Consider the following 16,350-nt stretch of genomic DNA (forward strand, 5'->3'; position numbering starts at 1 on the left):
ACCTGAGCGAGCGAGAAAAGCCGACAAAACCCGTTTGTGCGGCGGGCTGTGCGCTCCGTGTCCCCTCTCTCTCCCTCGCGCGCGCTTCCCATCCCCAAGTTGCCCGCGCCGCCGCCAGGATCCCGTCCTAACCAGCCGGGCCAGTTCTGCCACCCGCTGCCTGCCAGACATGACGCAAGAGTACGACAAGTAAGTGATCCAGCTGGGCAGACGGGAAGGCGAGGGAGAGGGGGTGAGTCCGGGCAGGTCCGACCGGTGCTTCTGCCCCCAACCCTCCACGCCCCCCGCCCAGACCTCCTCGCAGAGATTCCGCCCCCCCCCCCAGCCACGGTTCCTGCTGCTGCTACTGCTGCTGCTACTCGTGTGCAATTGCTAATAATGGGGATCAGGGGCGGGAAGGGGGGGTCCAAAATCTGGCGGCACTGCCAGCCCCCCCCCCCCAGTGACAGGAGGTGCAAGAGGTGGGTGGCTGGGCATGGGGGGTCTCTTTTGGTGCTGGAAAGCTGAATAGAGAGGAAGGGATGACAGCTTTGCTTCTTTTCCTGTGGGGTTGTTTTTGGTTTTTTTTAAGGGGGAAGCAGTCGATTGGATAATAGGATTAAGTTAATTCGGAGTGACTCGCCTTTCTTCAACTGCGATCAAAGCAGCAAGGGTTTTATGGCTCTCCGCCATAAGTTTACACACACACACACACACAAAAAGGAAAACTTTGTGGGGGTGGGATCGAGACCGGTCAAAAATGGCCCGTGCTAAAGGTCCTCGGTGTGCGTTTTGTTTTGCTTTCAAGAGAATACACTTCGATCAGGTGCTCTTTTCTCCAAAAGCAACAACCTGATCGCTTGTGTCCCTTGCGTGTGTTGGCGAGTTGGATTTCCCCATCAGCTCCCAAATGCCTCCAGGCTCCAGCCTACTTGCTCTCGCCGGGCGGGGTCCCGCTCCATAGCCGATACTGATCGTGTGCGTCTTCGTATCTACAGCTGGGTGGCTTCTTACAGCTCAGTCGGTAGAGCCTGAGACTCTTGATCTCGGTGTCGTGGGTTGGAGCCCCACACTGGGCAAAAGGTGGCAGGGGGTTGGACTAGAACTAGATGAACCCTGGGGGGGGGGGTCTCTTCCAATTCTACGATTCTTGTCTGATAAACAGGCAAGAATCAAAAATCGAAGCTTGCTTCCCTTTCTCGGGGGAATTGAGATCTTGGTGTGGGAATCTGCATCGGGAGATCCCTGCGCAGGGATAAGAGGCACGGGAAGCGAGTTCTAAAGGGAATCTTCCAAGTAAGCGCGCCAAGGACAGTAGGATTCCTTCGTGAGGTCTCAACTCCCTTGATTTCAGCTGGAAAGGGGTCGCCCGTTGAAAACACAGCAGTGGCGTGTTAAAGGCTGACTCCATCCGGCACCAAAGTTCTCCATCCATTTACTATGCTACATTTCATTCTGTCGCCCATCATTTCGACAAGCTAGCTAGGCAGGTGTATATAGAGAGGGAGCCGTGGAAAGTTTTGGATTCCCTGACTTGTTCACATCCCTCTGCTTATGTTCTGCATACGACTTGGCCCCAATATCTCACCTGTCCCCCGGTCTGTGTGTTGCCAATGTAGTGCCCCGTCAGCACACCCAACGCCAGCATCCCATGGCAGCCCCCAGGATCTTGTTCCGCTCTGCCCACTGAAACCAGGACTTCAAAGGTGTTCTTCTGGCCAATAGATGGCTTTCCCCAAGCCTAATTGTGGCATGGGGGTGGTTTATTGGTTTGCTGGCGAGGGAAGAAGAGTTGTGGCATGTGCATGGTGCCCACGACAGTTTGGCTGCTTTGCCAGTCAAAAGCTTGGCGACTCTTGTCCTAAGCAGCCTGGCGCTTGTGTTGGTTTTGTCCTCTTTCCACTTGAAGCCACAGCTGAGAAGAATTTTGGCTTTGAAACTTGACTCCTCGGCTGGTCACTCTCATCTCCTCCTCCATCTCCTGTGTGGGGAAGACTCACTTGTCTGTCAGGAGGAGCCGCACGTCCACACCTCTCGACAACAACAACAACAAAAATCCAGACAAGAACACAGAGGAGGTTCCAGACCCTCACTTTGCCCAAGGCTCTTGCGTCATGGCAGGAGGTTCGCGATGCGCGCTTCTGCCACTGCTGCTTTGGTGTGTGCTTCTCCCCACCTCTTTTGAAGTTGAGGGCTGGGCTCTGAGAGAGATGCCTTAACTCGGGCATCATTACCTGAGTCACACACCTAAGCTTTTTCTTTTCTTTAATGGCGTGAGCAAGGCTGCTCTTAATTTGAATAAGATTTTGCTGAGCATTCAGAGACTCTGGTCTGCAATTAGATCCTGATGTGCAGATTTATTCTGCAGGCATCACAAGGGCTCCTTTTAATGTCCTCTTGGAGAAAGGACAGATGGATTTTTATGAAACTCATCCCCCAGGGAAAGCAGATTTGTCCAGGTAACACGAAGTATTCTTTTAAAGTGGGGGGGGGGGTGTTGGGAGTTGGGTGGGGTTGGAAAAGTGATAGACGATATTTAGCAATGCATTTGCTCCGGATTGTGTGTTGCGAAAGGGTTCCTACCTTCAATCTGTGATCGCTAGTCAGGTTAGAAAGTTTATGCGAGTTGTGGCATTGCTTTTCTGTAAGTTGTGCTCAAGGCAAATTTGCAGGTGCCTCAGTGGTTCTTCGCTTTGTTTTAAGCTTATACTGGGTGACATAACCTTTGCCATGTTCCCTCCCAGGACCAATTGTTCATTTTGCTTCAATCTCCTTGAAAACCATACCTGGTGCAGTTTTACATGGAAAGATATCAGGTCTTGGTGGCGGTTATAACTACAACTCTTTCTTATTTAGGGTGCTTCTTTTTGGTGACAGATCATTTGTGCCCTTGGGGAAAGTGTCTTTTTGAATTGGAAGTTCTCAGTCAAATGTGATGCTTCGTTTAACTTAATGCTTAATGGAAGGCACTTGAGGGCAGCAATGTTGATCAGTCAACTGCTGAGTATATAAGGACAACTGGCATATTGTCATCTTCCTGTTTGGCAGCGTAGCCACTCATTGCCAGTGCGGTCTGCAAATAGAATAAACGTGTCCCTTCATAAGAGGGCATTTGGCTGTACTCAGGTGTACCGGGGCTGTGTCTCGCTGTATATTCAAGCTGGGAACCAGGGAACAGCCATTGTATAGAAGGCTCTTTTCATAATGTGTTGGTGTTTGATGGCAGGGCTAAGACTTGCAACGGGAACCTCAAATGTTACTTTTAGAACAGAAGTGGGGTTATCATCGGGAGTCTTCTTGTTTTGCATTGGCTTTGTCGGAGGCAGGATTTCATACGTTCTGTGGTATTGACTTTATTCAAAGCTGTTGGATTCTGGCCAGATTTGTATGCAAGACTGATGGCATGCTAAACACGAATCTTTTCGGAGAGAAAAAACGGTAGAGCGATGTGGCTATGTCTGTGATCTTGGCAAATGTTTACTCAGAAAAGTAAGTCCTGTATGAGATGGATGTGACTTTCGAGCAGTGGGAATAGGATCGGGATGTCAGACTGCAATCTGGAAGATGCTTTCTTCTGAGGAACGCAGCATTGCTCTCAGCTGAACTTATGCTGGATTCCAGTTGCAGTTTGCGGTGGGGCATTTTATTAAACAAGTCTGTATAATGAGTCGTTATGCATCACCTTACATTCTTCTGAAAGCTCAGCTGGTTAGATCATGGTGCTGAGAACACCAAGGTTGCAGGTTCAATCCCCTTATGGGACAGCTGCATATTCCTGCATTGCAGGGGGCTGGACTTGGATGATCCTCAGGGTGCCTTCCAACTCTACAATTCTATGATTAAATTGTGCTCCTGTGGGGTTAAACCATCTTGCTTTTGTTTTCTGCATACTAAACATTCTGTCCTTGTGCCATTTCCTCTCACACTAAGACATGGCACACGAAAGCTCATACCAAGAACAAACTTAGTTGGTCTCTAAGTTGCTACTGGACAATTCTCTATATCTATATATATCTACTATGTCAGACCAACACGGCTACCTACCTGCTTCTAGATGTTGGACTATAGTTCCCATATTCTCTAACCACTGGCCATGATGGCTGCAGGGAGTCCAAAAGTGTTTGAAGGGGCTGCAGGTTCAGCATCCTTGCGCTCAGGAAAGGTATCATATTATCCATTGCCATGAGAGTAAAAGTGAAAATTGTAGTGTTTGCTACAGGTGAGCAATCCCGTTGCATGTATACTCAGAAGTCCTACTCTGTTCACATGAAGCTCACTTCTGGACTGCAGCCGTAGCTCATGATTTTGTTTTAAATAATAGTTTGAATCCTGGAATTTTTCATACTGCCCTCACTTCAGAAGTTCTAGTGGATTTTCAAGGGACTGCTAAATTAGATTTCACCATTGGGGGCAGAACAGTCAAGCCCTAAAACTATAAGGCAGGGGTCAGCAACCTTTTTCATCCATGGGCCAGTCTACTGTCCCTCAGACTTCATGGGGGGCCGGACTATATTTTGGGGGGGAAATGAACGAATTCCTATGCCCCACAAATAACCATAAGATGCATTTTAAATAAAAGCACACATTCTACTCATGTAAAAACACCACGCAGGCCCCACAAATAACCCAGAGATGTATTTTAAATAAAAGGACATATTTTACTCATGTAAAAATGCTGATTCCCGGATCGTCTGCCGGCTGGATTGAGAAGGCAGTTGGGCCACATCTGGCCCCCAGGCCTTAGGTTGCCTACCCCTGCTGTAAGGCATTTTTTTGAATGGCAGTTCAGCATTAAATAAATTGAGAGGGTAAGAAATTGAGAGGATCCTTTTCTTCCAACCACTAGCTCTTTAACATTTTAAGACCATTTGGCGATGGCTAAAAGTTTTCTCGCAGTTATTCCTATCACAGAGATTCACATTACGTACTAAGAGAAAGCTACCTGCAATATTCTGTAGTCCCAAAATGTGATGGATAGCTTAGAAAACATCTTGACAATCATAAAGTTATGCTGCATTAGTTTAAAGTCAGTGATTGTTTGTGAAGTTGGTTACACTCCAATGCTTGTTTACACTCGTGTTTGAACACCACTATTTCTCTATGAAGTTCTTCAGCTTGGATTGTAAAATGTAAAATGAAGGTTTGTACATGAATGGCCATAGATCAGCTACCTAGAGCTAGTTACTTTGTATTATATTTTATTTATTTCATATAATTTATATTTTATTTAATTCATATAATTTATATACCTCCTGATTGTAAAATAAAAAACCTCAAAGAAGTTTACAAAAGGTAAAACAGTAAAAAATAAATAAATCACAACTATACAAAAGTTAAAATAATGCTCTTCCCTAGGAGACCTGCCTGGTGCCTTCATTAGACATCTTTAGGCGGGAACATTCCTCTTCAACCAGGCCTTGGGCTGATTAATATTTTAATAACCCTGTTTAATGTGTTTGTGGGAGGGGAAGGGGGTAGGTTTGCCATATTTCAAAAAGTGAAAATCCGGACGGAAAAGTTTTTTTAAAAAAGTTATTTTTGAGGGAAATTGGCAAAAAATGACACTGCTGACATCAGTTGCCATGCCATACGCCTGGGACATTTAGCCGATTTCCACCCAGACACTGCTTTCGACTGCAGTATTCCGAGTATGGGAAATTCCGGACGTATGACAACCCTGGCGGGGTGGTATTGATTTGTGGTTTTTTGGGTTATTGTTTTCATTATCCATTTTTTATTATTATGTTGTGAAAACCGCCCTGAGTTCAACAGAAGAAAGGCGATATGCACATTTAATAAATATAAATGAATGAAATGAAATACTAAAATGGATTAAAATTAGCTCAACTTTCAAAGCATCTGGGTAGGCTTGTCTAAACAAGAATTGTTTTAGCAGGATGGCAGTGCTCCATCTCCCAACCCATTCCTTCACTGGTACCTTAAACTGAAATAGATTGGGTGGTCAGGGTTCTGTTCTGTAGCAGGGCAAGGAAACTGGGGAACCAGCAGGTGGGTTGGCAGCCAGTGTGTTGGTCCTAATATAGTGGGAGGGAGATAGTGACTACGGAGAGATGAAAGTTGAAATGAAAGCAATGACTGGGTTGAGCAAGAGAGTCCAAGATTACTGAATCGCCATCACATTTTGATTTTGTAGGAAAGCCACTGTTGTGTATTTTGCTTTTGCTATCTTAAATTGTTTTGATGATTAATTTGCTGTATTTATTGTACTTTTATTTTACCTGTTTAAAAAACAATGTGCCGTTCTCCATTTTGGAGTGTTCAGGAGTGGGTGCTGTGGGTCAAAAGTGGTATATAAACAACCCAGAAAAATGAAGACTTAACACTCTTTGGCACGGGAGACTAACTCTGGACTATATCACCACATTATCCCAGCAAGGCACAGAGCCCTTACGGCTGTCATGTTTTCCTGTCTCTTCTCTCTCTCTCTCTTTTTGCAAATTATTCAAGCAGAAAACAAGGCAGTGGTTATGAAGTAATTACACACACAATGGAAGACTTATTTCCAGCTCTTGCTAAATGCCTTTTAGCATTGTGTGTGCATAGTTCACTGTGCCAATAGACCCTTCAGACTTTAAAACTTGACACAGGGCAGCTGTCAGAAATATACACATTTCACTGTCTTTTGAGAAAATACGGTCTCGTTTTTCCTCACAGAACCTGCAGCTCAGGGGAGAGATTGAGTTACTGCCAAATCCTGTGCTTTGTTGATAGCTCTGAAGATAATTCTTTCTATGTTCTTTTTTTTTTTTAATGGCGCATTTGCGCATTTTATTTGGGGCGGATGGTTGCAACGAGAGAGGATGCTTACAAAAGCTTTGATTTTTGACAGATTTTAATGTTATTGGCTGTTCCACTTATAATCTGAATGGGGGTGGTATTTGCCTGTGTGCTTTTTCATTTTAGGTTGAATTCTTCCCTGTGTCTCCTTCCTCACCACTCCTAACCATTTACAGCAGAGGGAACACCACCCAATATGATTTTTATCTTGCCCTGATACTGCTCCCACTGCATGTACAATTTGTCATGTGTCTGTCACGTGAGGAGTATGCACTTGTCACGTGGTGTATGCATTGGAGTCTGATTGGCCTGTTGATGGGGCAATAGTGTGTGATTGGTGCAAATGACCTGACAGGACAGAAAGCGATTTCCCGCATACTCCATATGGGAAACTTTTCTCCGAACATCAAATGCACAGTCTAGTAGGCCCAGTTTCATCTCTAGGAATTCAGCGTAACTAGTTCTGTCAGGGCTGAGCCTTCAGTGCCAGCCTGAGGGGAGACAAGGGACTGTGCCAATGAAGCAGAAACACATCAGAGCAAGGGGGGATTGCTGTCGCTCAGAGAAAGTATCAGAGGAAGCCTTAGGACGAGACTTCCCCTGAGCAACAGGCTTATATGCATTACGATGTATTTAAATTTGATTGGTTGGCAACTGAATTCTAGAAAGTTCTCTAGTAGCTCAATTGTGATTAGCTAACGTTGGTCACGCGGGAGGTAATCTAGTGAAGGAGAGACTCGATTTTATGTGAAACAAGATGAATGTGTTTTAGAATCCAGTTCCCAGGATACTTGAGGACGTGGTAATACGTGATTTTAATGTATGGTGTGTACAAAGCCTTTGTGGAGAGGGGTCATGTTGGTTGTCATAGGCCAGGCATCCCCTACCTTCGGATGTTTTGGACTACAATTCCCATCATCCCTGACCATTGGTCATGGGAGTTGTAGGCCAAAACCTCTGGAGGGCCGCAGGTTGGGGATGCCTGTCATAGGCCAACCAAGAACGTTTTTTTGCAATTGCTTTGCAAAATAAAATGAAGGCTTGCCCTCTAGCTGTTGCTGGGTTTACAGCTCCATTGCGACTGATGATGGACCATGCCGACTGAGGCTGATGCAAGTTACAAGCCCAACAGCATCCGGTGGGCACCAGGTTGGGGAATGCTAACACAGAACAAGGTGTTGATGCAGGGCAGGGCAGAGGACAGTGGTTCCCTTTCCATATTACTAAATAGGCATTTTGTGAGGGAACAAAGAGTACTGTACAGCATTGCACCGATCTTGCACAAATTTTGCGAAGCCCTGGTGACTGTATGGGCAGAGCTGTCAGATTTCAAATTAAGGGTTCTGCTCGTATTCCTCAGCGCAGCTGCTGCGCCTCCCTTGCTTGCTGGTACAAGGCAGCCTCTAGTTTTGCAACATAGCAGCCTAGGGAAGAGAATGGGTCGCCAGTAGTGATGGCATGGGTCGAGATGCGGAGCACCCTGATCCTCTCCCGCTGACTCAGAGGCCCTTAGAAAATCCCTGGCGATCTCCTGCTTGCAAATCCTATTTCAAGGGCAAATCTCTCTGATCTGGATCCACAGAACCTGATGACAAGAGGCTAAGAAAGGGCATTTGTATAATACAGTGCTTTTCCATACAGTGGTACCTCGGGTTAAGAACTTAATTCGTTCCGGAGGTCCGTTCTTAACCTGAAACTATTCTTAACCTGGAATACACAAGATGAAACAGTTAAATCAGCTATGATTAAGTGGGCACAAGACATTGGTCATAATATTATGTTTGCTGACTGGGAACAGTTGTGGACCACCGGTTTGAAATTTACGGCATGTAATGCCTTAAAGGAAAATATTATGAAAATGATTTATAGGTGGTACATGACCCCAGTCAAGCTAGCAAAAATTTACCATTTGCCTGACAATAAGTGTTGGAAATGTAAGGAAACTGAAGGTACTTTCTATCACCTTTGGTGGACGTGCCCGAAGATTAAGGCTTTCTGGGAAATGATATATAATGAAATGAAAAAGGTGCTTAAATGTACCTTCCCTAAGAAACCAGAGGCCTTTCTCTTGGGCATTGTCGGCCAATTGGTGTCAAAGAAAGATAGAATTTTTTTTATGTACGCCACCACAGCAGCAAGAGTACTCATCGCAAAGCATTGGAAGACCCAAGATCTACCCACTTTGGAAGAATGGCAGATGAAGGTGATAGACTATATGGGACTGGCTGAAATGACTGGCAGAATCCGTGATCAGGGGAAAGAGACGGCGGAAGAAGATTGGAAGAAATTTAAAGTTTATCTTAAGAAACATTGTAAAATCAATGAATGCTAAAAAGTCGTGGTTTTAAGGGGGGAAAAGGAGACTACAGCTGTAAAAGATTAAGTAAAAGAAAAGAATAAGGGAAAATTTGACAAAACTAAGTGTTAGGATTTGCTGAAATAATTTTGGAAATTGGGATGTAGAAAGGGGAGGTATGGGGAAGTCGGCGAAGTAAGGTTTAAGAAAAAGGAATATGAAATTATACATGTTTGTTTGTGTGTTTGTTTGTTTGTATTGTGTATTGTTTATGTTTATAAAAACTGAAAAAGCAATAATTTTTTTTTTTTATAAAAATAAATAAATGAAACTATTCTTAACCTGAGGTACCACTTTAGCTAATGGGGCTTCCTGCTGCTGCCGCGTCGCCGCCACGCTATTTCTGTTCTCATCCTGAGGTAAAGTTCTTAACCCGAGGTACTATTTCTGGGTTAGTGGAGTCTGTAACCTGAAGTGTCTGTAACATGAAGCGTCTGTAACCTGAAGTACCACTGTACTAGGTATTTTGCCAGCTTGTGGCTCAGGCATGCTAGGGATGGGGAAATAGCATTTGTTGTTGTTAGAATAGATTTCTATCCCACATTTTTTCTCCAAGGAGTTCTAGGTGGTGGACATGGTTCTTCCCTCATCTCATTTAATGTCCCCAACAACACTGTGAGGTAGGGTTAGACTCAGAGGCAGTGACCAGCCCAAGGTCATTCAAAGAGCTTCATGGCCAAGCGGGGGTTGAAACCTGGTCTCTTAGGTCCTACTCTAACCACTACACCACACTGGCTTTCGTTGTCACTCATAGAGTCACAATAGCAGAATGAAATATGGACAGCACGCAGGCTTTGTCACATGTGATTAAAAACACTCCTTGAAAGCTTATTTCTTTCTATTCTTTTTTTCCTTGTGCCAGCACAGAAAAGGCCAGGGTCTCATTACTAGAAAATATTCATACAGCACTTTCCCAAAAGGTTTTTAACTAGTCCATGTTATAAAGGAACCAAGTGCCTTAACCAGCTGCGATCTGTAATTTGCTGGTCCCAACCAATTTTACAATGTTTTGGGTGGTTTGCCCTGCGTTTCTTTACCTCTCCCTCCTTTAATGAGGCATGGAAAGTCCCTTGCTTCATCACTAAAGTGAGCAGATTTGCACAGCGGCCCAGGAGGGTTAGGGGTGGAGCTTGCAAGGGGTGAAGCTTGCATTTTCCCTCATTCGCCTTGTTGCTGGAACCATCATTGTTACAGGAGGCCGCACTAGGACCATTTCTGGACAGCCCTTAGACTGGAAATTGCAAAATGCTGTGGTATGGTAGCATAGCACTCCCCTATTGAAACAGCTTCACTAGCTGCCAAGCTGTGTTCCTGGTCTAATCCCAGATTCCTATTTCAATGTTTAATGCTCTAAATGGCCTGGGACCCAAATATCTACAACAGCACCTTTTCCTTTATCGATCTGCCCATGCTTTAGGTTTGCAGATGAGGCCCTCTTGGTGGTCCCTGTGTGGTGTTGGGAGCCTGAGGAATGGCATTTTGAGTGGCAACTCCTTATATGTAGAACTCCCTCCCTACCGAGGTGTATCCAGCCCCATATCTTCAGGTGTTTGCTTAAGGCTGAGGGGATGCCTCCAGTGTAGACTTTGTATTCAATGTGGTATCTAGTTTGGAATGAACACAAACCATTTTATCTGCCCTTTGCTTGGAATAGTTTTTGGTAGTGTCCAAGGGTGTCCATTTGACTTGGGAGTTGGCCCACTGAAATCAGTGACTGTGACTGGGTTAGGCCCATTTATTTTAGCAGACCTAAAAGGTAAAGATACCTCTGACCATTAGGTCCAGTCGCGGACGACTCTGGGGTTGCGGCACTCATCTCACTTTACTGCTTTACTGGCTGAGGGAAGCCGGCGTTTGTCCGCAGACAGCTTCCAGGTCATGTGGTCAGCATGACTAAGCCGCTTCTGGTGAACCATAGCAACACATGGAAATGCTATTTATCTTCCCGCCAGAGCGGTACCTATTTATCTACTTGCACTTTGACGTGCTTTCGAACTGCTTGGTGGGCAGGAGCTGAGACCGAACAACGGGAGCTCACTCTGTTGCAGGGATTCGAACCGCCGATCTTCTGATCAGCAAGCCCAAGAGGCTCAGTGGTTTAACCCACAGCACCACCCACATCCCACCTTCAGTAGGCCTACTTTGAGTAAAAAACTTGAATTCCACCCCATATATGTCGTACTGGAGTTGCCAATCAGCAGAAAGTTACTTTTTGTTTAAGACCTGCTTGTTGATTTAAATTCCCGTTCTGTGTAAGTGTGTAGGAGAGAAATCCGAAATACCTGTGCTTTGTGACCCATCCACAAGGTTCCCTGGGCTCCGCAGGCTGGTTTCTATTCCTCAGTGGCAAAATACAAAGCAGCATGAGCTGTTACAAGCAACATTGTTCTTCGTCAAATGCATGAAGCGAACTGAGAATGTGGTTTGTGTGTATAGAGTAAAAATACAGCTATAGGTTTCCATAAGACTTTTGCTTCAAGGACTGATGGTATCTCACATTTCATGCAGGTTTCATTCCTCCCCTACCCGTTTTTCAGCCCCTGGCAATATTTTAAGCAAAACTTAAATTTTGTCTTAAATACTAACTAACCTTTGTGTATGCTGAAGGGGAAACAGTGTTTTAAATGGGTGTGAACCCAGATCTGGCAGTATTGATTCAACAGCAGACCCTCCAAGTGTCCCTATTTCCCAGGGGCAGCCCTGGATTTACAGAAGCCGTTCCGGTTTCTGATTTGACCTCGGAATGTTCCGCTTTTCCTTAGGACGTCCCTATTTTCACTGGAGAAATGTTGGAAGGTATGGAGTTATGCGACCTCCGAGCCAAGGAGATAAGTAACTATACAACCTTTAGAAGACATCTGAAGGCAGCCCTGTATAGGGGAGTTTTGTAATGTTTTATTATGTGTTGGAAACTGCCCAGAGTGGCTAGGGCAACCCTGTCAGATATGCGGGGTATAAATAATGAAGTTGTTGTTGTTGTTGTGGAATAGGACGTCCCTATTTTCACCGGAGAAATGTTGGAGGGTATGCATCAGCTGAGACATCTTCTTGCAAAAAGTACCCCCCAAAATAACCTTTTGTCTAAAAATAACTCTTCTTTTTGAATGCGCCAAGATGTCCTCACACCAGACTAAGGCTGGTTTCCAACCAGCTCTAAGCCAAAAGTAAGCTCTTTGGATACTACTTTGCTAGTGGACATAACCCAGCACATGCTTGCTTATGGGCACATTAAGACCTCAGAGTAAGTGGATTTAGGGAACTAAGTAAACAAGCCGCTTTATGAGTTTATTCAGCAGTGAGTCACAGCTAATGAAAAGCTTCACTTGAAACTGGTGCTTTGTAGTTATTGGCCTGGGTCCTTTCTGGATTGCGAGTAAGTCCAGGAAGGTTTTCGTTTTGGTACTGCTTTTACACAAAATTTGTGCAGAGAATAAATGCATGCGACACTGAAGATCTACATGCCTTGGGGTAGCTCTGGGTCGTTTGTGTTCCAAGAATAACCAAAAGCCACTGGTATTGCATTGTCAACCTCTAGCATTCAGAAATCAAGATTATAGTTTTAAAACACAGTTTGAAATGTTTCGTTTATGCCATTGGCTTTTCAAATATAGAAGCCTCAAATACAGTAAAGACTTCTTCTGAAGCTTTCCTCCCCCCTAAAAACATAGGTGATTTATTTTTATTTTTTACTTTAAATATTATAAGCTCGGGACAAAATAACTGGGAGGTCTTCGTTCACTGTCAAAGCACGTGTCTTAGACGGCAATCCTGTATGCATTTTCTTGGGACTAAAGCGCACTCAACTCAGTGGAACTTGGTTCTGAATGCATAAGATGGCATTGTTCAGGCATCCCCAACCAGCAGCCCTCCAGATGTTTTGGCCTACAACTCCCATGATCCCTAGCTAACAGGACCAGTGGTCAGGGATGATGGGAACTGTAGTCCAAAGCATCTGGAGGGCCGAAGGTTGGGGATGCCTGCATTGTTAGACAAACAAAGTCCTAGGTTAGACCTGTTGTCTGGTTCCCAGGAGTTTCAGGCATTCAGATCAGACATCCCTGAGTTAGATAGGCCAATCATCTGACTAGTTACAAGGCAGATATTTTAATGTATAATTAAGCTCTAAGCACAATGCCTCTTGGAAAAAATATCAAGATAAAAGTTTAATTAAAATTCAGTTCATCCTCTCCCAGATCTCTTTAGAGCTTGGTCAACAAAAAGCTAGTCTAAGTTGGAGGTTGTGCAATTCTTGGTTTCTTCTTTCTTTCTTTCTTTCTGAAAATAAGAATGGAATGTTTATTAAAATATATGTTCTGAAAGCTTAGGTGGTAAGTTCCATCATGGCTGGAGGGCAGCCAATGAGAGGGCCTCTCTGTTCCCTTCCTGCATAATGATATATCCCTAGCAGTAAACAGTGATGATTGGGTAAGAGGGTGGAAGCAGTTAGTTTGAGTGTGCAAGCCCTTTGCATGGCTAAAAGTGTTCCAGATAAAACAATGAGGTATTTCTGAAGAATTCAAAGACTGTGATTCTTCTTCTTGTTTTAAGTTATATGAAGCTGGTACATGATAGGATAGCAAGCTTTTCCACCAGAGCAAAGAACAGCAACATAACTGCATGTTCAAAATGTTCGACAAGCACACCAGTTTTTGAGAAACTGCTTTTCTGTCTCTGCTGCTGTGTGCAGTGGGAACTAGCAGACCCTCCAGAACATTGTCTCAACGTACTCAGGGCTCATCCACCCACTCACTTGGCCTGTACTCTGACTGTATCCTGTACCAATTAATCCCCCATGGTTCAAGAGTTTTTCTCTTCATTTTGTAGGTGTGCCTTGCAAAAATCCAATCTTACCCACTGAATCAGAATCTTACCAGATGCTCAGAAAATCCAAAGAGGGGTTTGGCTTAAGTGAGCCTCAATTCAGCAGGTAAGGTCGGATTTTTGCAAGGCACAACTGCGGAACAATGAGAAAAGTTCTTGGACCTGCCTGGGGCAATTAATTGGTACACAATGCAAACAAAATGTGGATGAGCCCTTGGTTGGGTTCCTTGCACAACCTCGCATGCGTGGTGGAAGTGCTTAGACGTGTGCACAGACCTCTTTGGGTCCCAGCCCAAAGTGTGTTTTGTAATTGTGTGTTTTGTCTCATCTCCCTCTCTATGAAGCAAAAGGCCAGTTTTGGTTCTTCAGAATGAAACGCTCTACTCCCAGAGGCGACCCTACACCAGCGAGGATGAAGCTTGGAAGTCCTTTCTCGAAAACCCTCTTACAGCAGCTACCAAAGCCATGATGAGCATCAATGGGGATGAGGACAGCGCTGCTGCCTTGGGACTGTTGTATGACTATTACAAGGTAACAACGTTGGCACTTGGCTAGGACTCGTAAAACAGGCCAGCAGAGTGTGCTTTGTTGTTTTGCGTGCCTTCCTTAAAGGGGAGAAAGGCCATGCCTTTTACCACTTAGCTGGGAACATGATACAGCTGCTTTTGTAGTGGCTACAAATAATAAAATAGCAACTTCTGGTTAGATGACTCAAAAAGGAAAAACAAGTACTTGTATTGGATAAGTAACTTTTCCAGTTGTCTAAGCAACCTGTTCTGGAATCTCTCTTTAACAGGGCAAGGCGTTGGTAGTAGTTGGCATACTTTGCTTTTGGTTTCTCTCTCTCTCTCTCTCTCTCTCTCTCTCTCTCTCTGTGTGTGTGTGTGTGTGTGTCTTCCCTTTTCAGTGATGTCCATTGAAACAGATTGGCAGGGAAATGCTCCTTCACACAACATGTGATTGATTTATGGAATTCCCACAGACATACAATAACATTGAAAGCTGAACTGCCCCCCTGTAATGCTCTTAGACGTATTCATAAAGGACATGCTCTGTGTGTAGCACCATATTTCAGAGGCAGCAGTTCAGTTACTGGGGACAGAGGCAGAAGAGGGCTCTTGCCTCCATCCTGCCCTGCTTGTGGGCTCCCAAAGAGGCATCTGATTGGCCAGTGTGGAGAAGCAGGCTGCTGGGGTAGATGGTCTGTTTGGCTCATCCATTGAAGCTGCTCTTATGTTTTGACTTGTCCGTGCCCAAATTGTAGTATATCTCCTGGGAAATGAGCACCTAATTCCCTTTCTTTTCAACCCACCTTCCTTATAAACAACTGCATAGCCCTGGAAGGTTTCCTCATTCTGAGTTTTCCTATAGTAGATTAAATGCAAGAGGTGCTAACCTATTAGAAAGTAATGTATCACTTGGTTAAAGCTAAGCTGATGTGTGGAGTTCTCTTCTACCAGATGCAGCTGCAGCTGCGGTCAAGGCCCTTTTGAATTAAAGTTGCCATCAGGGACAGCCTTGTGAGGAGCAAAGCAGTACCCTATGTTTGCTCACTTCTTCCTTTTCCTCTTCATTGAGTCAGGAGAGAGTCTCCAAGCGTAATCCTCCTTTGCCTTGCTCTGGTAGCTTTGCACTGCCTTGTGCTTTATACTAGAGATAAGTAGGACTCCAATTCCCATCAAACCCACCACCACCAGCAACAGTCATTGGTCAGGAGTGATGTGGGTTGCATTGCCAACACCATCTGGAGGGCCACACGTTCCCCTACACCTGATTTATGTAGAATTGCAGCAGTTATCAATATGTGTACCCAGTGCCATGTGAGGTGTGTCTTTTGACTGACCAGAGCATGTCCCATTTAGAATGTCCCATTTTCTTCCTCTTTCCAAGCATCTGAGTGCTTCCCAGTTCCAAAACGGGGGGTGGGAGAGCATGGCCCCTCACCCTTGGTTGGCCAGGTGAAGAAATAATCATCATCATCATAATAATTTATTTATACCCCACCCACTCTGGGTTGGGTTTCCCCAGCCACTCTGAGCGGCTTCCAACAAAATATTAAAAATACAATAAAAGATCAAGCATTAAAAACTTCCCTAAACAGGGCTGGTTGGGTTTCCCCAGCCACTCTGGGCAGCTTCCAACAAAATATAAAAAATACAATCAAAGATCAAACATTAAAAACTTCCCTAAACAGATGTCTTCTAAAAGTCATATAGTTGTTTGTTTCCTTGACATCTGATGGGAGGGCGTTCCACAGGGCAGGCGCCACTATCGAGAAGGTCCTCTGCCTTCAAAAAGACCTCTTTCAACTCTTAATAGTTGTGTAAGCGCCCGAATTCATAGAACTGAGGGGACATGGAAAGACTGTTAATTATGAGCTCCAGGGCAACAGAGCC

At 44.7% G+C, this 16,350-nt stretch overlaps 1 protein-coding gene across 5 annotated transcripts in view; it reads left to right on the forward strand.

Annotated features, from left to right (window-relative positions):
- Positions 1 to 28: 28 nt before the first annotated feature.
- GRHL1 (grainyhead like transcription factor 1) overlaps positions 29 to 16,350 on the forward strand; it is a 62,207-nt gene continuing 45,885 nt past the window's right edge. For 2 of the 5 annotated variants that reach the window (XM_083495584.1, XM_083495585.1), the window contains exons 1-2: positions 29 to 189; positions 14,299 to 14,485. In XM_083495584.1, the coding sequence (XP_083351710.1) occupies positions 170 to 189; positions 14,299 to 14,485 (207 nt within the window). In that variant the 5' untranslated portion in view covers positions 29 to 169. Of the gene's footprint in view, positions 190 to 1,052; positions 2,439 to 7,402; positions 7,580 to 14,298; positions 14,486 to 16,350 lie in introns of those variants that run through there. The other 3 variants (XM_083495586.1, XM_083495588.1, XM_083495587.1) reach the window with 3 other exon arrangements.

This window comes from Podarcis liolepis (assembly GCF_965112155.1).
Source record: "Podarcis liolepis genome assembly, chromosome: 3".
In the NCBI taxonomy this organism is placed as follows: domain Eukaryota; kingdom Metazoa; phylum Chordata; class Lepidosauria; order Squamata; family Lacertidae; genus Podarcis; species Podarcis liolepis.